The following is a 26,746-nucleotide window of genomic DNA, read 5'->3' on the forward strand; positions in this document are numbered from 1 at the left end:
ATTTGCTCATGCAGTTTGGCATTAAAATGGTGTTAATGTAGAAAATAACTAAGGTGTAGGTATCAATTATATTTATTTATTGCTATTTTTATTTATATTGTTTTACCTATTTGTAGAAATACCTATTAATAAAGGTACGAGTACGAAACTAGTTGATTCGACTATTGGGTTATCGCACTGTCCAGTTAGTTACGATTTTATTTTAAATAATACGTCCATAATAACACAAAGTTTTTCATTTTTCTGAACCAGACACTTATTGTTTATTTATTTTTAGTTATCATAAAAAAGGGGGTGACGTCGTTGATACCAAGTGTGAACTACAGTACAAAGTATAACTATAGAGGTTTTATTGCTATACTTCATTTGAAGTTTCTAAAAGCCACTCGTGAGACATTAACAACAGAAAAATATCATTTACTTATTATTGAAATATATTTTATAAAGCGGTAAAATTATAATCGAGAAAATCGTAAACTAGTATCTTTCGTGGTTAAATTTCAGCCTATAGCCTGTCGCTTCAAGTAAAATAACCACATGGTGAAGAAGAATAAACTTCCGATTCGTTTGGATTGAAGAAAGGCGTCTTAGCAACTCCTTTTTGATCTCTACATCCTGCTTCAATAGTCGTGTGTGTTACAGCTTCAATGGGATTCTGCGCTGGAACATACTCATGACTCTACACTGCAACATATTAGACTCATCTTTCTAATCCGAGAACGGAATCTAAGAATTATAAACAAAAGACCTCTAGCTCTAGTTATAGAGATCTCTTTAAGAAAAATGACATGTTCATAGTTGCTGCAATATTCACCTACCAACACATACGTATTACTAAAGAAACATGCAAACATATTTCCAAAATAACGTTTCCTCACAATGCTCGCAACTTTTTTCACAGTTAGTTTACTCCCAACGATAATATTTGCCAACAATAATTGACAGTAAACTTGTAATAAGTTTTGTAACACCCTATTAAAAACTACTGACGATATAATAAAGAACTACAATTTTTGAGGTATCACTTGAAATTAAGCTATCTCTCAATACAAGGTGTCAATTTGAAAATTCATCACTCCTATTATCTCGACATGGAATAGATTGTTCCATGTTTGTTGATGTTGTCGAGAGGGAACAATTTTTATGTAGAATTTGCCGCATCTCTTTCAACCTTCCACCCTGCAGAGCCACCCCTGAAAAATTTTAAATGGTAAAGGGGATTAAGTGATCCGTCATTTTAAAAAAACTTTCCATTCTCTACATTTTGGTACCTTATTTGTTACATTCGACTCTTTCGTTATCAAGTTAGGCGTTTTTCATCATTCTAAAATCATTTTTCCTATTAATATAACGTTGAAATTGCAATAAATTAATTTACTAACTTATTGACTTATTTTTGGTCGAGACAACTATCAAAAGAAAATATGCATTAATCACTGAAGCGAATTTTTATCAATCTAATAAATTTCCTCGATCCTCGAAAAGAAACATCTATGTAGAATATGATTTTTTATTGCTTATTTTTGATTGCAATGGAATGCCATATCCATAAATTTTGATATTATCTTGCTTAAATTATCCTCGATTGAAAATGGGTAAAAATAGCAGTTTAAAATACGATTTAATTTGCCATTTCCTGGGATATCGTCTCGTTTGTGTTCGAGTCTCTGACGTCGCACGATCGCTAAGCAGTATAATTGAAAGAAGCTCAAATTGAATCAGAGTAAAAATTTCGAAGATTGAAAAGAAAAAACCATGGGCGGACGTGAGACTGGGCAGTGCAGTGCATGCTGTATTGAAAATAAATGGCAATTGAAATGTTTTTTTTTCGAGAACTAAGGAATGACAGTTTTTGTTGACAGGAATCCAAACGAATCATAATTCCAGAAGGTTCATTTGCGGTAAGTGTTTGATTATTGTGCCTAATTTAACCTCGCTTAATTTTATTTTCTGTGTTGACGACCAGTCTCAGTGATTTTTTGTCACTGTTTATATATCCTTTCTCAGACATACACACGCTGTATATTATTTCATTTCGCGTATCGTAGTTACGTTAACAAATCCCTTGTATATGGGTTAAATATGTTCACCTAAAACGAACCCATACAATAAGAAATTCCCACTCCAATTTGGAATATTACACCTTGTTTAAATTGCTGTTTATTGAATATAAAATAGGGAGCGCATCCCGATAAAGTATCTTTTTGCTTTCGTAAGTTAATCGTAGCAATTAAAATATTTGTTCTTGTAATCTTTATTTTAATAAAAGTTTTTTTATAACGTTACTTAATTCAAAAATACATTACACCCTGTATAACTTCGTTTCCATGGTTAAACTGATGAGCTGTACGCTAGCAAAAAAAGGGTGTAAAGTTATTTGAATGTTTGGAGGTCATCGTATCGTTATTATCATTCGTTTCATGACTCGCACCTTTGCAAAAGGCAGATTATAAAGTTTTTTTATACGTTTTCGTACGGATATCGATTCTTAGATGATCCAGTAGAGTGGTAGCACAACCAAGATATTCGAAATTCTGAATAAACCAATTAAGTTAACTCGAAACAAAAATTGTTTGGAAGTACATCTTTTCTAGTTTCCGAAATACAGCATCATTTTAGTTCCTAACTTTTGCCATTTTTTGGTGCCGAAAATGAAGATCCAAAGAGCGCCTTTCCAAAGCTCCACGATCTCTATGGTGGCATCCACTGGCAACATATATTCAAGATTTTTAATTGTAATTTAGGAAATTAAATTAAATGTTCTTGTGTTTCAAGTGTTAACTGTGTGCGCCTCTTGTTTGAGCCGAAATTATTTGTCAATTTTAGCTCTTACGGAGGCAACTCTAGCGGTTTCCAAGATTTTTTAAAAGTGTCCAGTTTATACATTATCGACAAACATATTATTAATAAAAATTGCAAATTCTGGACAATATGGTAGTGAAGCCGTTGTCCTTGCAAGATAGCGACACAATGCTTATGGCTATCGTTCATAAGAGAATTCAATTTATTAGATCACATACATATATCATTCAGCCCTCCAAGTTGTTAAATTTTAATACATTGAGACAAAATGTTAAGGCTGGTAGTGGCTTTACCTTTATTATATGTATATGTATATTATTTATGGACACGACGTAAAACATTCTAAATTAGTGTTGTTCTCGAAAAAACTGACATATTTTCGATGAAGTTCTATTTGCAATAGGAAATGTATTTTTTATTCCGTCAGGGTATGTTTGCACAATGAAAATGCTGTCTTCACTTCGCAACTTTTCTTCCATTTTACTAAATCTGGAAACATCGCATGTATCGTTTCTAAGACCGATCAGCTCTACTTTTACAAAAAGTAGGTTGTGCCGATATCACTTTGTGGATGATTCAGTCCAATGTTATCGCGGCGATAAACGAGATGTTCGTAATGCGCGCTACACTGATAATCAGGATAATGTGGTTTTCTTTTGTTTTAAAGACTCATGAAGTACGTTGTTGGTATATGTATGACTTAGTAAATAAAAGTGGGAAGCGTTTAACTGTAATTTTGTGAGTGAAAAGGGATGTTGCTAACGTGATTCTGGCTCACGCTTTTAATGCTCGGGGGTGAGTTCTGATTATTGTTTCTTGTAGTTTATAATTAAGTTTTGTTAGATCAATGAGAACGACATAATTAGAATTTTAGTTAAAAATCGAAATGATTTGCAATTTTGGCTCTGCTGAAAGCTACCATCTTTGGACATGGCCAAAGAATGATATCGAAACTTAAGCCGATTCGAAGATTTTAAAAAATGTTTAGTGTTTTAGGTCTCTACTGTGTACGCTTTTGCCTCGAGTGGAAATTAATTCGAAATTCTAACTGCTTTGAGGGTCTTTTTTCAGGAATAATATTTAATTGTTCTCAGGAATTAATATTGATTTTTTTTGTGTTTCAGGTTTCAACTGTGCCTCTGGTTCAAGTCGAAATTAACTCGAAACTTTGTTTCGAAGATTTTTAAACATTTTTTCAGAATGAATATAACAATAAGTCAGTAGGTTAGTAAGTTATTTGAATAAAAAATCTTATTTTCAACGCTATCAAAACACTAATAGGAAAAATCATTTTAGAATGATCAAAGACGCCTAACTTGATAATTCAATAATCAAATGTAACAAATAAGGTACCAAAATGGAAAACCCTTTAAAATGATGTATCATTTAACTACCTTTACCATTTAAGATATTTGATAGGGTAGCTCTACAGGGTAGAAGGTTGCAAGAGACGCCGTGAATTCTACGTAAAAATTGTTCCCCCTCGATAACAAAAACGACCTGCTCCAACAATTTTGAAAAAATCTATCCCATTTCGAGATAATAGGAATAAGAAGTTTTCAAATTGACACCCTATATATCTATCAACACCTTCGCGTTGGTCCTTTCATGCCTAGACAATCCTATGACACAGCAGTAGATATTGAATCATTATCGTACGTCTTTATGCGAAAATAAGACAAAACCTTTATTTTTTAAAAAACGGATACAAACGTAACACTCCCAAAATCAATATCCGGTCGTATCTTTGTGTCGAAACGTAGTATTATCATCAACTTAAGACTGCGTTTTATAATATCAAAAAATATATTAAACAATAACACACAAGCATAATTTCTGTAACAGATTTCAAATCAAAACAGTTTCTGCATTACTATATAAAATTCAACGATTGATATAATCGATGGACATAACGTTACGTGGGTACAATTACGAATATTTTTAGATCTATGAAATAAAACCGCCCATAATATAAATAAATCAAATTTTATTTCTTATCTTCTCTCAAATTACCTTTAGTATCATCTTTAATTCCGTATATCTCTTTGGCAAACGTCTGAGCTACCAACAATGGAAAAATCAGTGAAACTTCTGCATAAATTTTAACAGGCGTTGCATCCTTTTTTATCTTTCCCCAGGATTTGGCCTCGTCTGGTCTAGCTCCTGAATCGCTACCATCGAATTCGGATCCCGTGTTTATATAAACCGCGAAATCAGCACCATTTCTCTACAAAAACAAAAGATTCGTCAAATGTATTGCGAGATTTATACAATTTAAAGGGAGGATCACATTCGAGTGTATATTTGAAACATAAATATCAAAAGCTTTAAAAATTTCATAGACTACTTACAAATAAATATATCAAAAACTAAAAATATCCAAGCTGTGGCACTAATGTGGGACCGCTATTTTTTTTAATTCAATCAATCAGAAGTTTTCTTCGTACAGGATGGCATTGATATATGGTTTTGTTTACATACAGATACAGGACAAAATGCAATAGAAAAAAAGTTAAATCGTTTGTTTTTTCGTTTTTGAGCTTAATCTATTATTTCAAAGAGAATCAAGTTATCTTTATTTATTTTCCTTATACTGAAGTTTTTTGAAAATTGACAACTTTCGATTCATGGTTATATTTCAACTATTACTTAAGTAATCAATAAAACAGAAAAAAGTTCTTTATGGAGTTTCTTCTGTAGAATCCATTGGCGTACCCAGTTTCTCGTGTTTTCGTTTTCCAGTTACTAAGACACACATATACGTGTTCCCCGTTAGGTTTGCGAGAAACAGTCTCTTTCTAGCATATTGTTTCTTATGCGAAAAATATATTTTTAATTAATTTATCTTATACTGACCTCATGCCTTTTAAAGGAATACAGAAAGTTTTTGCAGAATGACCATCTTTATTTTTTGATTTACTTGTGTCCAGGCATTTGTGTGATGAATTTATTGTCTTGTAACAAAATATGAATATTTCTTTTTTGCTCTTTCCCCTATTACAAGCCACAATGACTACGAGCTAGCATTGCTTATTTTTTGCCTTATTAAGTATGTCTACTCACAGATGATAAGCAAGTATGAAAGATTAAGAAATAGTTAAAAGTTCTCATTTTCAGAAAATTTACGAGTTAGAAAAGGACTAATCTTCAATAATAAACTAGATACTTACTAATCTATAATAAGCTTTTATAACTTTCCATTTAAGTAGTAACGAAAACCACACACAACTTACCATTAAATTGGCATTGGCTATATGATGTTTGATTACACCTCCACCAAGGATTATTATGCCGCTGTTTATTGCATTCATTGCCATAAGGTTAAGTCTCCTTAGGTCTGAAATATTATGATAATTGATATCTATTTAGAACCAAATTAAAAATGTAGTATCCACTTTAACTGGAAACTGATTTTCACAAAGAACTTGAAATAGAGTCGAGGTATTCATCAGATTCTAGATTTTCATGGAAACTATGTCGAATTTAAAGTTAACAGCACAAATAATGAAGATCAAAAAATATACAAAAGATTCCTGCACAAATTTACACATTTTTTCACTTCTACATTGCAAAAAAAATACTGAAAATGTAGCAAAACATATTTGAATAATTTAGACAGATTCTTTTAGATCTACTAGCCTTATTTAGGGTAAATGCACTAAAAACTGAATATAAACTAATACTTCAACACTTCACTGATGATAATCTCACTGTGAAATGGTTAGACATTTAGTCAAATGTTACATGATAATTGTAACATGCACTTCCATTTCACAACTGTTTTGCCAGCTCAAAGCATATATTTGCTTAATCTGAGACAATTACAGCTCATCATACCATATGTTTAAATGTCAGTATATTTATATTTAATATATTAAGACAAAATTTGACGTGGTTGAAAGAAACTAATTCTAGTTTTAAGGTGTTCATACATATATAAATAATCTGAAAATTATAGCTAATTTTAAAAGTATCATTTTGTCGCACGCTAAGGTCATTTAGCCTTTAGAAACATTACACAACTTAATTACTGGTTCTTCAATGTCAAGTTAGGGAGTGACAGCTGTCAATTCACAAATCTTCAGTTTGGCAAATGAAACATTTGTCAAACTGAAGTGAAAACTTACAATTAAAATAAGGGCAGGTATCTGAAAGAAACACCTATGCAATGAACAGAGGTACTTTAACTGATGGCTACCTTTGACTGTAAGTTATTTCAGATATAGTTCAACAGAATAGTGGAAAACCAATTCTAAAACATACCTTGTACAATGTCTACAACCAACCCAGGGTTTTTAAACGAGTGTAAAAACATCATGTCTCCAATACTTCCATCTGTTAAAGCAGGACAAAACACTGGAATTTTATTTTTGTTTGCCCAATAGTAAATGCTTTCTTCATGGTGAATTTCTTTGCCTAACCTACTAATAACTTTACTAGGAGTCCACAAAACATTATTTGCATGTTGCTCTTCAAGCATCCTATCAAAAATCGGGATAATCCAGTTTTCAAAGCTACAGTAATTGTCATTTGGTACAAGAAGGTTACCTATTCGGTTTAAGCCTTTTTCTCTCAAAGATTTACCATCTAAATTAAAACTTCCCAGATATGTAGGGCAGAGGCATTTAATAAAATCTTCTTCGATGCCCCCAGCTGTTGTTACTATACAATCTACCTAAAAGATACTTACTTACACTACATATACCAATTTTGAACTTAAATCAAAGTTTAACCTTGTTTTAATACTTACCAACTTATTCTGAACTAGAAATCTTATAGTTTCTCTAAGACCACAAGAAACCAAATTGGAAGTATACCCCAAAAAAATAGTGCAGCTGTTTTGCACCGTTGTAAATTCATCTTCAGTATCTATGTATTTATCTGGAGAAATTGGACGTTTACGACAATGTAGCATTTTCTTTACTTCCTCAACAGCTAGGCCAAAATTAGTGGCTTGAAATCCCGTGTGTAAATAACTTTCCAGGAGTTTATCATAATTTATTCCTTTAGACCAGTCATACCCGACTACTTTTTCTTTCAGCATAGATGTATCTGTTGTTTTTACCAATACAGCTTCCTCAGGATTCTTTGCGTTTGACAGTAATATGTCTTCTTCTGCAGGATTTTCCATATTCAAACACTTTTCCACCACTGCAGTAGGACTTTAATTTAAGTAACAAATAATTATTAAAACTTCTGCAATACAAATGTTTTTTTATCCAGAAGTAGGGTTAAAGACTGAATGCTAATAAGCATTTTCTTTTCGCATGTGGTTCTGGTAACGGTTAACAGAAATTTCACATTAATCTTATGAATATGTCAAATTCGAAGTTATGATGTTGTGGTGCATTATACACTCGAGAGTAGTTCACTCCGAGAACCTGCACCGACAAGTGACACTCACAGGAGTGACAGTTGACGAGTAGCAGGGGCGGAAATAGCGAAAGGGTTGGTTAGCTATATAAATTCAAAACGACCCTTAAAAGCTCTCTCACTTTTACTTTTACTCTTAGCTCTCTCGAGAAAGATACCACGATTATCACCCTCCGTATAGTACGTACAGACTGATAATAAACGTAACAAGTTTTGTGTAAATAAAGATAGTCGAGCAGTATCAGCGCGTATTTTGTATCAAGGACTAGTATATTGGCCGGGTTAGAATACTGGTCCCTTTAGCGTGCTCACCTAACGAACATAGATTACCCCGTTAGCAACAGCACGCCGCGTTACCCTGAATCCCCATCGGTAAACGCAAACACCTATAAAACCCGACAATGTTAAATTACGTCTAATAACAAGTTGCGTCTTTACGTTATCGTTTTTAACCGTAAGTCGCTAGGAAATCTGAATAAACGATAGTCGCTACGGTGTGGGACATCGATAAGAAAATAGCAATGTTAAGCTCACAACTGTTGAAAATTTTGATATGCGGCACCTCACTTGTGCTTTATTCCTTTAGTTAAATATACAAAAGTCATATCTAAAACAAAAATTAATCCTTTATTTCAAATGGCTCAGGTATATAAAAACAATACAAAATATTTAATCGGTTTTGAATGTTTTGGCAAATTGTGAAGTAAATTATTTATATTTCGCCAAACAAATTTTTCACAAAAAAAGAATAGTCTGTATCTAAAATTTCGCAAATATATCAAAAATGATATAAAAACTAGGGATTGCTATTTATTTTAGAGGTCGGCATTTTGGGGCTCAAGGGGTTGAAGGTAATCCAATAACAAATACCTCAAAAGTTGACCCCCTTGAAATATAATTTGACTTGTTTTGCCAAATTATCAACAGTAAGAGAAATAGTAAGTGCTGTTCGTTTTCAAATTATCACCCTGTATGTGTATACAGGTATCACCAGTTCAAGTTGCAACATGGGAATTGTACAAGTGGGAAAAGGACGGCATAAATCTTAATGTGTCTCTGACAAAGACCAACAAAATGCGTTGAGAGGATAGCGGTTGAAGTGAGCAGAGTTAGTTCGGCCGATGTTTGCATTCGATGTTTAGATTGGTATCAATTTCGCTGCCTATGTGGCGTCAAAAATATCAGAAATATCAGAGGAAAAAACAGTAATATAAATAAATTTTAAAAAAAACACGATTAATCCATCACTAGAACTTATATTAGTGAAAATTCTAAAAAGGGAAGAGATCTGGTAACACTAAACTGACCCCGCCCACGTCAGCCGCTAGGTTTGCAACATACTTCATTGCTCTTTGTCAAAGGCATATTAAACCTTATGCGATCTTTCTCCCACTTGCACTATCCCTGTTTTCACTTGAATTGATATCTGAATATCTGTATCCTTGCCTTGGAATTTTTGCGGATACCTGAAATAACCCTGCATTTATTTGTACGTGATCTCAATACGGTCACCATAAAGTGCATAAAGCTACAAGCATTTCCACAAAAAAAAAATAGATGTAGGGTGCAACTAGATGCCTCATTGAAGACCAAATAATCCGAAAAGATCCCTTACTATCAGAGTGTTTGGTAATTCTCCAATACACACGGTATATTAGAGGACTGCCCTCAATATTAGGAGACCAACGTGAAGATATACAAATTTCCACTTGGACCTGCATCTTTTATGCAGACTGGACTCTCTTGCGTCTTCCTTTTCAGATGTATCACTAGGAAAGATATTGAAGAACATGCATTTTAGAGGCGAAACTTCTGTGGAAGATCGGAAAGAGTATGACGGAGGTCAGAAGAACTAAAACAATGAGTCGGGGGTTTTGGTGAATGCATCGGTTTCGGCCTCGCCCGAAGAGAAGCATTTCACTGAATGCGGAGTCACAAGTAAACCTTCCTAAATTCTAAGTTTACATATAATAAAATTAAATTGCAATATCATATCTCGCTAGTGTCAACTTAAGGGCTAGATTATTAATGTGCTGTTAATTTTAATATCAGTCTAGTGAAACAAGGAAACTAATTAACTTACAGTTAAATTTAACAGCATATTATTAATTTAGGCTTAAGGCGAATAAAGGTAAACTGGCAAATGTAACAGTTTATTAATTTTAAAATCCATTTTTACATTATGTAATAAAATATAAAATAATTTTACAAAAGCGAGCATGCGTCAGAGCTAACGATAAATGTCCAAATGGAAGAAGCTTAGAATTTCAAAAAAAAGTTTTTGATTATATTATTTTAATACACACGAAAATCATACATAGATTTAACGCATTGTTGAAAAATACATACAGGATGCCTTTTTTAATTTTCTACACGACAGCTGCCACCGAATTTGTGAAAAGTTGCAAGGTCGATGAATGAAAACAAAGTGTATTAAATTATTTTCCATAGAAACCAAGAATTTGAACAATACCCGAGCTCTATTTCGTCTTTTTTGGAAATTAGCTTGCAGTTAGAGTGCTCAGCATATTAATAATTTCACCCTTAATGAACTCCTAAACGACAACTTTCTACCAAAATTTGACCCATCATTTAACTTGAACATTCCAAAGTTCAAAAGCTTCAAAAAACACCCTGCAAGTATATGAAATAACCAAAAAGGAATTGAATGTCTTACATAACAAAACTGAACCAGTAGCAGTTTAATCTTCTTTTTTTAACGCAAATACAGTGGAATTTAATAACTTTTGACGTAAATTATCGCAAGACTAATTTCTAGCGAGTCTTTGGTTAAAAAGTCACATATTCTTTTAATTGAGACAACACGTCTACATCGAGACTATTTATTAGTTCCTGATACGAAGGACCCAGTTGGTTTCGAAGGATTGAAAGCTGAAAAAAAGATCTCAAATTAACTATTTACACAAGGCAGAAAAGTGCTACTTTTACTCCAGCAAATAAAGATTCGAGTGAATAGAAGACACTTTCCTCCATAAGTATGCTATTAACTCTTTCTACAAGTAATATTCTTTGATGTAAAATAGAGATTTCCTGCCGTGTATTGTAAACAACTGTTATGTATTTATTATGCATAGAGAAGAAAATACCTCCTTTCCTTATGCAATAAAAGTGCCGTTCTCTGCCCTCTTTCGCAAATAAAGGAGAGAAATTGATCTATTTTCTATGCTTGGTCGTAGGGAAAAATTATTTTCCATTGAAACTTTGCAACGTAAAATACTAACCTGTGATTGTAAATAATCTTTCAAAACTATATTATGGACAGGATCATTCAGTATAAGTTGTTTCTTTCTGCAGTCGTGGTCGGTTTCGTAATAGTGTCCTTCTTCGTCGAATTGACTCGGGCTTTGACCCTCCACAAGCACCAGAGAATCTATAGCGGTGCCGTCCTCTTCGGTTTTGGTGATGTCGTTTAAAGTTTCAAGGATGTTGACCATGATAGGTTTGAATCGCTGGAGAATTGCCGCTGACTGGGTCGTCAGAACATTGGTTAGGGCAATACCTACAAAAAAATCTTGTCAACACAAGGACTAAGTTTATCATTTGAATGTATTCATATAAAACTTTTCTCTACTAGCTAGCTAAAGCGATAGAGATGATACATAATATGAAAGAAACATAACAATTAACTGTATAGGCAATATAAAAATGCTCATAATAATCAGACTAATAATAAACTAATATTGACGAAGTTATTTCAAATCGCTAAAATTACTTTTTTTCGTGACTCCTATTAGGTATTTTTAATGCACTTGTCAAATGCTAAACTTACAAATGAATTTGTAAAAAAATCTTGGTTAAACTTTGGAACAAATGTAGGGCATTGTAAGCCATACATTTAGTTCAAATACGAAAATATATGTATATCTCAGAAACATTTTCCAAGCTTGCGGCTTGAAGTCACCACAAACGGCGTTTGGACATGTCTTTGGGTATTTAAACTTGAGATAAAAGCATTAACATTCATTTCCTACTAGGAATTATTTGTACGGATAATTGAACAAATTAGAAAAGTGATCACGGCATTACCGCAAAATTTCATAAGCATTAAAGTAGTATGGTAAGTGGTGTAGTCTGTGGTTTCCAAGTTCTTTTTTAATCCTTTTTAGGCTGCATCTGCATGTGCGTGTGTACCTACTTTACTACACATATTCCTGATAAAATCAATAAGTAAAAAAACGTGCCGCCAAATTACACACAATCTTTCCTTTCTACTTAAAAGCTCATGAAATGCCGTCAAACACTTTCTCAACATTAGCATTAATATCTGATACTAAAAACAGTTACGTTAGATTTAATTCAAGTACTATCAGTAAGAATTGAATTTACATTGAAATCACAAACACGTAGTAAAAGAAAAATTGAACATACCCAATAACTTCCTCTGATCCAACTGCGCCACGTATGTCATTTTATTCAGCCATCTCTCCAGGATAACATCCAGCGTCGACTGCTCATTCTGATTTTTCTCCCGGGCGACTTCTTGTATTACTCTCGTGAAAATCTCATGAGAACTCAACAGTACTCTGGCCAGAATACACAAGCACATCGCCATTACTAATGAGTAATCTTCGCCCACATAAATTCGCCTGAAAAGACAACCCCTGAAGTGTCGAAGTCAAGTAGAATATGGTCAATATTGACCACAAATTATTTGACCGTAATTTGAATAGTGAAAATTTTAGGTCTTTACTTTCTAGTGAAAGCATTCGAATTAATTATAAAAATACACACTTATTATACAGGACATTCCATAATACATTGCTAATATTTAAGGAAAAGATTTCTTAAGTTATTTTATGAAGGAAAGTTCATATGGAGATAGATACGCAGTCGCATTGTTTCCTAGATACAGGTTCTAGATACAGGTCTAGATAAAACTCGGAAACTTTACATTCATTGTACCGACGTCTGCTGAAAATCATTTGCTACTGTGAATATCTCGAATATTTAAAATTTGCTAACATGGCCTCTATTTCCCCTTGTAGATAATCCATAGGAAATCAAAATTTATGTGGCAACCTTGTCGTACCGATATCACAAATTTTGTAGATTTTCTTACACATTCCTGTAAATAATGCTTTCATCAATTGGAACTAGAAAGAAACTCAATCTGGCTTAATCTCTTCACCTACTAAACGGCTTTTTTTAGGGGGTTGATTTAAAGACACTGCATGTGCTTTGTATTGCGCTAGTTAGTATTTTCTTAGATACAACTATAGACATGAGGACGACAACGCCAACGAAGATTATAGACAAATAATCAATATATAATCAAATAATACACTCACTCGAAAATCTTGGGTAGTATCGGCATCACAGTCTCGCTACCCAGCAGTGGTAACGCCTTAATAAAGCTGTCAACCAATCGCATCAACATAATCACTCCTTCGTTTTTCAAGTCTCCCATCATACTTGCGCAAGTGGTAATTAATTGGTGCCCTTGACTACGCATCACCCATTCGGGTGCCAACAGTAGATGTACGAGACATATGTAGAGACAATTTCTAAACGTTTCCGTTGAATATTCTGGAATATATCTATAATTGTTCACCAGTAATCATATTTTGTGGTAATGGGTTTTTACCTAACAATATCGGCATATTGTTAAACAACTGCATAAGTTCATTTGTCATCGAAGGGGAGTATTCTAATACTGCCAGCCAGAGGTCTAGAGCGTCTTCTAAGAGATAGACGATGGCACCTTCGTTTGTGTTTGTTCCCATTTGGATGATGGGAAGCAGGAACTGAGTTAATTCCTATACAATAATATTCTCACTTATAATACCAAGGTTTGACAAGAAATTTCGACGTAAAAAATCCACAAAATTTTATTGGTTGTTACACAAAACAAAACTTCTTATTGTCACTCAATAGTAATATAAGAATCAACAGTAAACAGTAAGGAAATTGAACATTTTTGATTTAACAGTAATTTATGGTTGACTCGTAAGGCGTACCGATAAATTTTGAATGATACTGCTTTAAATTGCAATAAACGCTGGTTCAAAAACTATTCAACCTCTTAAGAAAAATACAAATCACTACAAATTCCGACATTGTAATTTTCATATGAAAAATTAAAAATATATGTATATATAAAATAGAGATTTAACTTACTTACCTCCGGGACCCCTCCTATGCTCTTGACTAGTTGAACGAGAGTAGAGACAATGGCACACCTTAGCATATTGTGATCTTCAGATTCCTGCCACAGATGAGGTAGGTATTGAACTAAGGCGTCCGAATGAGGAACGATAGTTGTTCCCATTCTCTCCAATGATAAACACATTACGTTTAAAACGCTCATCTAGGAAAAACAAGAGTATATTTCTAACAATTCCTATAGAAGTTTATGTATGTTTTTCCGAATTATAAAAAAATCTCAATTCGCCATGAAAATTAAATACTATTCCTTGAAAGATACTTGGTAAGTATTAGGTGTACAACTTTGCTTCCGCCGTTTTTTTTCCGAATTTCGCGATTTTATTGTAAAAAACTAATTATACCTTTAGGATCCAAAGTATTGTCCATCGCTGGCCACTACTTTCTCCCATCTTTCGGGCAGCATACGAATCCCGTGTTGAAAAAATTGGACATCTTTTGAAGCGATCCACGATTCTATCCAATTTCTTACTTCTTCATAAGACCGGAAGTGTTGGTCAGCTAGCCCATGTGCCATGGATCGAAACAAGTGATAATCAGAAGGAGCTAGGTCAGGAGAATATGGCGGGTGGGGTAGGACTTCCCATTTCAATGTTTCCAAGTATTTCTTGACCACTTGCGCAACATGGGGTCGAGCATTATCGTGCTGCAAAATCACTTTATCATGTCTCTCGTTGTATTGCAGCCGTTTCTTTTTCAATGCTCGGCTCAAACGCATTAATTGGGTTCGATAAAGAGCACCTGTGATTGTTTCAGTTGGTTGTAACAGCTCATAATATATTACGCCGAGTTGATCCCACCAAATACAGAGCATGATTTTGGAACCATGAATAGACGGTTTGGCCGTCGACGTGGAAGCATGGCCGGGATATCCCCAAGTCTTTTTGCGTTTGGGATTATCGTAATGAACCCATTTCTCGTCCCCAGTCACAATACGATGCAGAAATCCCTTCCGTCTTTGCCTTGCAAGCAACTGTTCACAAGCGAACAGACGCCTGTCAATATCTCTTGGTTTCAACTCGTACGGCACCCAATATCCTTGCTTCTGAATCATTCCCATGTCTTTGAGGCGTTTTGAGATTGTTTGTTGAGTCACTCCCAATGATTGTGCCAATTCTTGTTGACTTTGACACGAGTCTTCGTCAAGTAATGCTTCCAAGTTCGCATCTTGGAAAACCTTCTTTCTTCCACCGCTATGTTGGTCTTCGACGTGAAAATCACCGTTCTTGAAGCGCTGAAACCACTCACGACATGTCCTTTCACTAATAGTGGCTTCCCCATAAGTATCTGAGAGCATTCGATGAGCCTCAGCAGCAGATTTCTTCATATTGAAGCAGAAAAGTAAAACCTCCCGCAAATGACGAGAATTTGGCTCGTACACTGACATTTTCAATTGCGAATAACTTTATGATGAAGACACAAATAGACTAATATTTTTATGAGGTTATGTTAACAGGTGCCCAAGGCTCCTGCATGCCCACATGGGGTTATTTATTTCGATCATTACTTACCGCTACATACATCTATTCAAAAACGGCGGAAGCAAAGTTGTACACCTAATATCTTTCAAGGTTCAAATCTACTTACTACTAAATAAAAAAAAAATTTAACCTTACTTTAGTTTCACACTCGCTGGCTTCCTTCAACAGTCCAAATAGTAGGTCAAATGCACTAAACATATAGTCTTTATACTGCTCTCCATTAAACTCAAAATCGTCAACGGCGTACCTCAAAGTAGTGACGGCTGTTAGTCGAACAACCTGAAGATGATTTGTTCGGATTAGATGATGTTAGATTTGAAAATATTAAAACTCACCATATCTTCTTCCGGTCGCAATAAATTTACAACGCACTCATACATGGCAGGCCTTAGCTCAGTCGATATTTTTATTCCAGCCCAACCAGACCTACCTATTAATGCCACCACTCTCCTTCTAATTACTCGATAATTGTTGTGCTTAATTTTCAGTTCATTTAATAGTGTGTTGGTAAACCATTGGTCAAAATCCACCTAAAAAAGGAGTTTTATAAATGAGATGGTTATTAAATAAAAACTTTCCTGAAGATGCGATAATTACCTACCTCGTCAAACAAATCAAAGGTACATAACGTTACAGCGTTATAAATGGCGTCCTTTTTCAAAATCTGTTGCATGTCTTCGGGTGCTACCATTACATTTGTCGTGCTTATCATTTCTAATATCACAGGCGTTAAAATATCCTTAAATTCGTGGAAAATGCTTACAAATACGGTATCCATACTAGGCTAAAAAAGAGAACATAATATATCAAGGGACGTTAAAATATTTAGCCCCTTCCCCAATTTTTTTCTGCTAATGATAAATCCAAAAATATTATTAACTTGTATACTATTTAAGTATTCACAACTTAAAATATGTATAAAAGACAATACATTTAGTTCTTAATGATGTACATCAGAAAAAGATCGTGTGAAATTAGCGGCAAAAATATTGCTTATTTTCCTCGCTAAATCTCTGAGCATAAGAAAACGTCTTATAAGAACTTATTAAAAAAATAATTGCAGAAAAACTTACAAAAATAGAATCTTTTAGAAACAATTGGTATAAGACATATTACCTAAATTTCTACAAAAGTGAAAATTTTCATTTTTACTAACACTAATGGACAGACTTAGCTTTACCCAGTAATATACATGGCATTTTCATTTCCATTCCACAAATTTTTTCAGATAAACTTTGAACTTACAACAATACACTTTTAACAATCAGTTGTGGAAAGTATACTATTATATTAATAATGAAGGTTAATTTAACACATCGGGGTACCTAATTATGACTAATTCAATTATGATTTAGGCAATTATATATATATATATATATATATATATATATATATACAGTAGTGGAAAAATCAACTTATAGCAAATATTTGCCTTAAAATTTATCAAAACAACAATTTACATTAAAAAATGTTAATATTTTAGAAAATATCCATTATTTTTAATTATATCATCGCATCTTTTTGCCATAGACCTTACTAATTTGGTCAGGATGACTGGATCCATGCTTGTTCATGCGTCTTTTAAAGCAGTGAACAGTTCGTCTTGATTCCTATAGGTCCTATCTCTAATTTTCCGATCTAAGATTTTCCAGAGGTTCTCAATAGGATTTAGATCGGGGGATTGCGAAGGCCATTCCAAAACGCGTATTCCTTCTCTCCTGAACCATTCTTTCACATATTTGGAGGTGTGTTTTCGATCGTTATCCTGTTGGAAAATGTGTCTTAAGGGCATAACATCGTCCGTATATGGCACCATTTGATTCTCTAAGATTTCCTTATATTTAAATCTATTCATATGACCATCTATTTTATAAAGGGAGTCAACACCATAGCCGGAAAAACAACCCCATATCATTACCGACACACCTCCGTGCTTCACTGTGGGACAGGTGTATTTTGGATTGAGTCTTTCATTTTTAGGACGCCTCACGTAGGTGATACCATCACTATTAAATAAGCAAAACTTTGATTCGTCACTCCAGATTACTTTTTTCCAGTCCTGTTCTGTCCAATGACAATGTTGTCATTAGACAGCAAAATGAAGTTGGGCACGTCTATTTTTTTTGGATAAAAGAGGTTTTTTGGCTGGTCTTCTTCCAAATAAATTACCTTCAAGTAACCTGTTTCTTACTGTTCTAGATGTTGCTTCAACACCGAGCTCATCAGAAATACGGTCCTTAATTTTGTTCGATCCTAGAAATGGTTCATTCTTCGCAATTTTTAAAAGATGTTTATCTTGATAACGATTGGTTTTTCTGGGTCTGCCACACTTCTTTTTTACATCAATATTCCCGGACACTCGATATTGTCGGATAATTCGACAAACAATGGATTTGTTTAAATTAAATGTTTTTGCAATATTTGCTTGCTTTTGGCCACTTTTATACAAATTAACAACACGTTCTTTTATTTCCACTGATAAATGTTTGCCTCGAGGCAGTTTGACCAACGATAGACCACGGATGAAATAAATTTTAAGGCAAATATTTGCTATAAGTTGATAAGTTGCTCTACTTTTTTCCACCAAAAAATACTATTGTTAATATAAAATTCCAAAAAAAAAATAAAAATAAAAATTTTTTTTTGTAAAAGTATTTGGACATACACTGGCTTCATATTGAACCTATACCTAAATATTTATAACTATTACAACTCTAATTATATTAATTTTTCAAAAGTTGCTCTACATTTTTCCACTACTGTATATATAATTTTAGTCTTCCTTCCTATATCAGAACTTTTTCATTTTAGATGAAACACCCGGAATATTATTTTATTACAGATAGAAATTTGAAACTTCAAATATCAATATCACAGAATAAAACTAAAATTTTCTTAATGCCAGATATCACTGCGATCAGACTATACATATACAGGACATCCGAAATTCGTTTCACTTCTGTAACTAAATTCACATATACATATGTATATTATAAAAAATTTAATTTTTCACTTTTGTATCGTTTTGCAATTCAATCTATTAACAACAGAAAAAATCACTTACCCTTAACCTATATTTCCAACTATCTCCACATTCATCATTTGAAAAGGCTTCCGGATCTGAATCCCACTCATCCAACTCTTCTTGCGTTAATATAAAATAATGTCCTACCAACTTCCTAAAAATATCTGATACGACTTCCGGAGTGAAGAATCGTTGCTTAATTCTATACGCTCGTAATGTCTCTTGGTTTCTGGTCGTCTCCGGTACTTTCGCAGCTCTAAAATAATTTAATCTTTACATAAAGAAACTTCTAAACACGCACCAAAGGTTACCTGAACTCGGCACACAATAAAATATTCTTGATCAGATTAAAACATTGGATAACAAATCTTTCAAACAAAAATACAATTCCTTCGTCCGTGAATAAATAATAAAAACACAGTTCTAAGGTCGGTTGTATTAAATCGACGAATGAAAATGGGTGGGTGTCCAACATGGATAAAAGTACTTTTGTTAAATGTATTATAAATTTCTCACAAGTTTCCAATGGATAAACTCCTTTACTTTTCATTTCTTTATCTGAAAATATAAAAAATTAATATCAAACAATTCCGTATAAAGCATAAGGCATCAGTTGTGTCAAGAGTCAAGATGTTTATGCATATATCAAGTGTACGATAAACGGTGGATAATCGATAAATAATGAGACATCTTTTTGACACATGAAGCCTCATAGTCGCCTATTAAATATTCGATACTAACAACACAACATCACACTTTTCGCCTTAGGGAAGATCATCTGCATAAACGACATACACTCCTTACTCGTATGTGGCTTAAAAAATCCAAATATTGAAAGCTTTCTAAGGATTCTTAGTGTCAGAAGAGCTTTCTCTAAATGAATTTGAACGATTTCAGGATTCTCCCCTTGCATAACACGTTGAATAAACGTATCAGTCAAACTATTCCAAAGGCCGAAAATATATCCATAAATTTGAATGGTAAATTCTTCAAACTGCCTCCTATCTCCTGCTAATCTTTTTGATGATATTGCTTTGACCACATGATGCAAAGTCAGCAAAGCCCTATGTTGGACTAAAGTTTCAGAGCTTTCAACCGCTTGTAATAGTGTAGGAAAAACTTCTGGCCAATCCTTGGGACAATCCATACGGGCGATTTTTGAAATTATAACTGCTCGCTGAACCGCTATTTGACTAATTGGTTCCGTAAAGTTGCTAAGTAGGTTCTGACGAATGCACAGCTTTTCCGCTTCGGATATACCACTAAAAAAGAATGAAAAACATAAGAAACTGAGACATATATGGATTACACAAAAAAACAAAAAGCCTCTAAAACATTTTAATAAAGTGCAAAGGGATAGGATGTGGAAATTTGACAGTACCATTTTTGAAATATCTTCCAGATACGTAAAAATCCACACAAGGTAAGTCCTAATTATAAATTAGTAAATTAAAGACATACATTCTCTGTAAACTATTTTAATTTTAATAAAAACGTTGAAGTATGGTAGGTTCCAAGTATTCCATAGAAACTAACTTGACGTTATGATGGTTTTCTAAATTTTAATGTCTTGTAGTTCTCAGAGTAAAATAGTATTGTGGTTAAGGACTGACAAAATTTCTGTGTCCCATTTAAAGCTGTGATTGAAGATTATTCAACAACGATACATTGTATGAAAAAAAGGTTCAAATAAAAGTTGTCTGGTAAAGAGAGGAACATGTCATGAAGATAGTAACTTTTAGTCAAAACATTATTTTGAAGTCATTTCAAGGGCAACTTTTTTTTTCAAATGGCAACCCCGTATTTTTTTACTAATCCTTGTAGACCTTCAAAAAATTAATATCTTTTATTTGAACAATTTTTTTATTAGACGTTTTGCTGCAGTGTTATCCTTGATTTTTGTCCAATTTTTGAGATAGTCGAAATTATTGCATTTTTTTTTGTAGAAAAATTTTACAATACATATTTTGTTTAAAATTCATAATAATCCTTATATCTAATTAAAAAAAATTGGTTCTATGAAAAAAAAGTATTTTTTTTAAATTTGGCAAATTAATTTAAAATCCCGATTTGAGAAACTTATGGAAGCAAATGTTTAAAAGATTGTCCTTCGTGCTCCAAACACGTCTCAACTCTTATTCCAAAAGAATTGTTTACTCTGCGCAACATCTCCCCGTTTATCAATTGACACGTATTTTCAATTCTCTTTTTCATGTTGTCTGCAGTTGTTAGTACTTCTGCATAAACTTCGTCCTTTAAAAAACCCCAGAGGGAAAAATCTGGTGAGGTCAGATCAGACGATCTAGGAGGTCAGTTCACTGGACGGCCCTGTCCAATCCATTGTTCTGGATACATTTCATCCAGAACCTCACGAGACATTCTAGAAAAATAGGCTGCACAGCCGTCATACTGATACCACATCACCTATCTAATCGCAAATGGAACGTTTTCTAACGATACCGGAAGATTATTCGCAAGAAATTGCGGTACAATTTTCCATTCAAGTTTTTTTCAATGAAGAAAGGTCCAATTAAGTATTCACCAATAATACTGCATCATACAATCACTGACCATAGTCTTTGATGTTCAACTTCTCTAAGCCAGTGTTGGTTTACAGCACTCCAAAAATGCGATTCACTGCACCATGGTTTGTGAATGTGGATTTGTCCGAAAATAAAACGTTGGAGAAGAAATTTGCGTCATTTTTGAATAATCTCACATAAAACAATTAGATTGATTGTCAAAAAAGAATATTGATTTCTTGTAGTCCATGTTACAAAGTAGATTAACAAGAAGAAATTTAAGAAAATATATTTTTTTTGATTAAATAGAAAGATTGTTATGAGTTTTAAACAGAATATATATTACAAAATTTTTCTAGAAAAAAAATGCAAAATGCAAAATAATTTCAACTATCTCAAAAATTGAACAAAAATCAAGGATAACACTGCAGCAAAACGTCTAATAAAAAAATTGTTGAAATAAAAGATATTAATTTTTTGAAGGTCTACAAGGATTAGTAAAAAAAATATGAGGTTGCCATTTGAAAAAAAAGTTCCCTTTGAAATGACCTTAAAATGATGTTTTGTCTAAAAGTTAATATCTTCATGACATGTCCCTCTCTTTACCAGACAACTTTTATTTGAACCTTTTTTTCATACAACATACCATTTTTGAGTAATCTTCAATCACAGCTTTAAATGAGACACCCTGTATAAGTTACCTAGTAACTAAAACTGTGTAGTATTCTAAATTTGGCATGAAATTTAGCAACTTGTGCCTAATTTTATGTTAATTATCTTTACAATTTATACTTTGCTTTGTAGAATAAGTCAAGAGTAAAAAAGTCAATATCGTAAAATTCCAATAATGTGTTAGGCAGAATACAAAAAATTCAAAAATAGGAATAAATAAAATGTATCTAAATACATATAAGACAAAGGCTTTTTATTACTTACTTGGGAGCAGTTTTCCTCCAATATCTATCAATACCATTCTTCATACACAGCACTGCCATCCATCTCACATTTATATCAAGGGTATGATTTGAAATTACATTCTGAAATAAAAGAAACAAATGAAGAAGTGTTGAGTACCATGATAAATAAGAGAAAGATTTTGAATATTATTGAAAATTGAAAATAATACAGAATCATGATTTAAATCATGTTAATTAAATCAAAGAAATAACCTTTTAATATTGTACCTCACAGTGACTGTCCCCAGCAATAGCCTGTCTATTTGTATGAGTTAGGGACATGTTTACAAAAATGCGTTGCTAGTAATAGTTATTTAAAGAATGAGTATTCAATAATAGAAATATGGGATTACTAATTGTGTTAATTACAACACTTCTCTGTTAGCAAAATCAAGAACATTTCTACTTTAGGAAAGTGGAGCATATTGAGACATAGTATATGTATAGTAACAATTACTTAAGAAATTGTATGAAATACAAGTAAATAAATAAATAAGTTTATTGTCAGTAAAATTTAAAAATGACATATAATTGTACAATCATTTTTTAAAAATTGGTTTAGCTGAACTTCTTAGGTAATTGAATCAAGTCAAAAGTAAAGCATTTGTTTATCTTACACATTGTCTTTATAGAACACAAAATATTGGTTTCAGAGAAAATTAAGAACAAAAGACTGTTCTGCTACCCTTCAAAAGATCTCCAACCAATGACTCCACATTATATGTGAGTGTTAGGTTACTGGACATTTACCTGGTTATCACACTAGGGTTAGAAAACATTATCCGTAAGCTAAAAGTCGGATTATACAATTTGTGTGTGTTAATTAGATGATGTCCCTTTTTAGACATTATTAACATTTTTACTTAGTTTACAGCTCATCACAAATTAGTTAAAATGTGATATTTCAAAAATTTTCCAGATCAACCATTCATACTTTGCAAATATAGAAACAAATAATGAGATTTTTACTTATGGTAAAAAATGGTAGAATTAATACAATCACATGCTAAGTATTAAAATGCTGCAAAGAGTTTTGGTTTCTATGTAAATGTAAAATAAATATGTCAAAAATAATGAGGCTACAAAATAATAGCACACCTAAGAACCAGCTTTTGGAGATACAGCTAGCTGTTTGTTTTGTAGCATTTTTTGCTGGCAATCAGACTACCATAGTGTGATAATATTTCTTTCATTTCTTAACACAAGGATAATATAAAGTTAAAGATAAATTTGCATTACAGTGTAGTTGCTAGTGAAAAATGCAGTTAGTTGCTTAGCTTGTACATATAAACATGAATGCTCAGCTGTGCAGCAAAGGACGAGAATAGTAATTAACAGTTATTCTGTACTTACACAGAGGATACTATAGAAGCCAGGCTCAGTTTCCCATTCTCGTAACTTCTCTTCAGCAGGTTTTAAAATAACAGGGTCCTGGCTTGATGCTCGATGAAGAACATCAAGTACTAAGGCATGAGTTGCAGCCACATCCATTTCCGTGGTGAAACAAAGTTTATTTCGTTACTTAAACATTCGAATTTTGGCAAAAAGTGCAAAACATACACGCAAACACCGAATCACTGAATCAAAACATTACAAATCGTTCCAAACCAAAACTCCAGTATCTTCAGAACTTCAAGGAGGAGGAGATTAAGGTTAGGACTGAAACTTTTCTTATTAGAAAAGGTTTTAAAAAAATTACAATTTGTAGTTAATATACGAACGGTCTCGAAAATAGGCAATTTCGATTTCGGCTGGTCGATTTGAAACCTGAAGATCTTTTTATTTGCAAATTTGAAGACATGAGTTTGGAAACATCAAAACGAATGAAAATTGAAAATTTTGAAGTTGAGACATTTTGGATTGAAAAAAGAAATGTCAACAATTGTCAATTGACATTCCCAAATGTCATCTCGTGGAAGGGGTGGATCTTGATTGCACCCGGTGTATATGATTGTATCACTTTGAATGTTAACGGGTGATCAAAAAAACTTCCGGTTTTTGAGACTCGTATGTTCGATGAATTTTGTTGGCACAATACTTTAGAAATATCTTTTATTTGATCGCAGGTTATATGATACGTTGAAGACTAGCCCTGTCCGAATACAGAGAGAAACCGATTCCGGACCGACAGAAACTCTGATAAATATGCGCAAACTATAAATCGGAGCTCTTTGTAAATTTTTTTTGTTGCTTCTGATGATCTCTAATTGATTTTTTACCTGGTCAGACACATTTTAGCACGTTGTTGCTATTTATATTGATATAGTTCAAAATGCACCTTACCTATCGGGTTGAGAAGGATTATTTAAAAATTCTGCTCGATAAGTCTTGGGGTATTATTAATAAAATTGAGAAGGTTGCCCATTATTTTTTTAACATCCATTAAAAGTTTGGACAAAATAAGAAATATAAGTTCAAATTAAAAATCAAAATAGGATGCCAATTAAGTATTAGTTTTTAATGATGAAAACCCCCCAAGAAACTTTTATAATCAACAATTTTCTTGTATTTTTTACAGTCTTCGAAAAAAAAGGCACTTCTTCTAAGCTCTGTACATATTGGTGACGGACCATAAACAGCAGTCAAAAAGCTTAAAGGAACGTTCTAATTTACTGACTAGAAAATAATAATTAACTAAATATACAACATCCTGTTCAAAATAATGAAAAATTTTTGACATTGCGTGTTCTTTGATTTGTGTTTATATAGATTTCTGAAGAAAATTCACAGAATAATTATTATTTTTCCTACAACTCTCAGATTTTCATATAAAAATAGAAGTTTAAATTCTTGTAAAGGAATATATATGTCTTATTTACTCACCAATAAACACTAAATTTATTCCAGTGATATAAGATTTTACATATTCATCTCTTTTAGTTCTCTCTAAAAAATATATTCAAAATCGTTTCTAAACGCCCTTCAATATTTTGAAGGTCACGCCCCTTTAATAAAGATAATAATAGCGATTCCAAGAACCGGTTATATCTGGAATTCTCGAATTGGTGGTACATTCCAAGCATTCCACAGTCAAGTGTTTTAACATGAGTTAAAGAGGATATCTTATTTAATAAAAAGATAGCCCAGAAGGAAAGTGGGTCAATAAGTTACCGCAAGTAAGACAGAGCATGAAAACATCGAGACGAAAGTCAGATAAGGACGTCAATAACGTGTAACGCAGAATTGATTATTGAAGCCGAATCGATAACATCATCTATCTATTCTTGTCTCGTATTCCTAAATGGTACAAGTCAGAGAGAGACATGTTTTTTCCCAAATGTTTCTTTCTATTGTTTCATCATAACCTCAAAAATATTTGTTTTGACTTTTGTAAGAAGATTGTTATTGCGTTATTTATAATGTAATATATATAAAAGAGTTGAAAATAATGTTTTGGGGGTAACAATTATCAGCAAAGATGGTGATCCTGGGATTTTACAGATATGATGCTTAAAGGGTGTTCTAGGGTATTGTAGTGTCATTGTATTTTTTCAAGCAAGCCCTTTCAGGACCAGGACCAGAATAGTGTACCTTAGATTCAAGCGATCTTCCACTTCATATTTCTCTATGTGGTGGACGATTGATTCTTTCTCTAAGTTATTACTAATATGACGCTCATAGGCAGTCTAAACTTTTCTTTCTCCTACCTATGACGCAGACTGACATTGTGCATCTAAAACTAGTCAAATTCCATTCTATTCTGATATTAGGTTAAAAAGAGCATCTCACGGTAGTCATCTGGAAGGTAGGCAGAACAGGAGCATACATTCATGTAGGACCTGTTGTTTTTGAGTATTGTCTACAGAGTCTTTGCCACATCTGGCTTTATCATCACAATATTTTTAGGTAAAATGTTAGGAGTGCTAGTAATACTATTGTCTTCATATAGTTCATACACTTATAAATTTTGAATTTCTCATGTTTAATCTAAAGGACACTTTCCACATTTAATTTATCACCAAATCGATTGATTTAGTATCTATAAAAATGGACGTTCAACCAAATTGGGGATATATGATACCTCTGATATGGTGCATACACTGGTGAATTCTACACTTCCCATGTGCATTCTAAAGGACGTTTTCCTTTGGCAAAATTTCACAAGAAGCATAAAAACTGATTGACCAGATTCGAAAGTAATCCGAATATAACAAAATTACGCCGAATAATGTCCCAATAATAATGTCATGTTAGAGATAATTTAAATAGGTAGAAGAACAAATCCAGTTATTATATATAGTCTTAGCACGAGCGACACGAAGTTTATTAAAATTGTTAAAAATTGTTTTTTACCTTTTTTAGCAAAGATTGCTAATAATTCATGAATACTATTTTTTCGGAGTCTTAAGATTCCGATAGTTAAATCTGTCTTTAACTTTAAAAAAAACTTTTGGATGTTCCCAC

The 26,746-nt window shown here is 33.0% G+C and overlaps 3 protein-coding genes across 3 annotated transcripts; all 3 read right to left on the bottom strand.

Moving 5' to 3' along the window:
- Window positions 1-4,771: 4,771 nt before the first annotated feature.
- Window positions 4,772-7,988, bottom strand: Dhps (Deoxyhypusine synthase). Its single transcript, XM_066401941.1, has 4 exons — window positions 7,553-7,988; window positions 7,066-7,477; window positions 6,036-6,139; window positions 4,772-5,029 (listed from the first exon to the last, which is right to left on the bottom strand). Exons 1-4 carry the CDS (start codon window positions 7,931-7,933, stop codon window positions 4,790-4,792), a joined length of 1,137 nt encoding a protein of 378 aa, XP_066258038.1. The 5' UTR covers window positions 7,934-7,988; the 3' UTR covers window positions 4,772-4,789.
- Window positions 7,989-10,312: 2,324 nt separating this feature from the next.
- On the bottom strand, window positions 10,313-24,194 carry Impbeta11 (importin beta11). Its single transcript, XM_066401870.1, has 14 exons — window positions 23,696-24,194; window positions 22,323-22,423; window positions 19,606-20,126; window positions 19,176-19,422; window positions 18,904-19,120; window positions 16,441-16,623; window positions 16,175-16,369; window positions 15,975-16,118; window positions 14,318-14,503; window positions 13,781-13,952; window positions 13,485-13,722; window positions 12,565-12,782; window positions 11,418-11,695; window positions 10,313-11,067 (listed from the first exon to the last, which is right to left on the bottom strand). Exons 1-14 carry the CDS (start codon window positions 23,831-23,833, stop codon window positions 10,966-10,968), a joined length of 2,940 nt encoding a protein of 979 aa, XP_066257967.1. The 5' UTR covers window positions 23,834-24,194; the 3' UTR covers window positions 10,313-10,965.
- Window positions 17,731-18,515, bottom strand: LOC136416632 (uncharacterized). The gene is made up of 2 exons (XM_066401905.1): window positions 18,507-18,515; window positions 17,731-18,432 (listed from the first exon to the last, which is right to left on the bottom strand). The coding sequence occupies exons 1-2, from the start codon at window positions 18,513-18,515 to the stop codon at window positions 17,926-17,928; spliced, it is 516 nt and encodes a 171-aa protein (XP_066258002.1). The 3' UTR covers window positions 17,731-17,925.
- Window positions 24,195-26,746: the final 2,552 nt, after the last annotated feature.

The sequence above is a fragment of the Euwallacea similis genome, chromosome 24 (assembly GCF_039881205.1).
Source record: "Euwallacea similis isolate ESF13 chromosome 24, ESF131.1, whole genome shotgun sequence".
Taxonomy (NCBI): Eukaryota; Metazoa; Arthropoda; class Insecta; order Coleoptera; family Curculionidae; genus Euwallacea; species Euwallacea similis.

Excerpts from the sequence above, each read along its gene's own strand:
- Dhps (XM_066401941.1), bottom strand. The coding sequence starts at position 7,933 with ATGGAAAATCCTGCAGAAGAAGACATATTACTGTCAAACGCAAAGAAT. Across the intron at positions 7,478-7,552 it reads TTCTAGTTCAGAATAAGTTG|GTAGATTGTATAGTAACAAC; the intron begins GTAAGTATTAAA and ends AGTATCTTTTAG. Across the intron at positions 6,140-7,065 it reads GGTTGTAGACATTGTACAAG|ACCTAAGGAGACTTAACCTT; the intron begins GTATGTTTTAGA and ends ATAATATTTCAG.
- Impbeta11 (XM_066401870.1), bottom strand. The coding sequence starts at position 23,833 with ATGGATGTGGCTGCAACTCATGCCTTAGTACTTGATGTTCTTCATCGA. Across the intron at positions 20,127-22,322 it reads TGGAGGAAAACTGCTCCCAA|TGGTATATCCGAAGCGGAAA; the intron begins GTAAGTAATAAA and ends ATTCTTTTTTAG. Across the intron at positions 19,121-19,175 it reads TTATTGTGTGCCGAGTTCAG|AGCTGCGAAAGTACCGGAGA; the intron begins GTAACCTTTGGT and ends AAATTATTTTAG.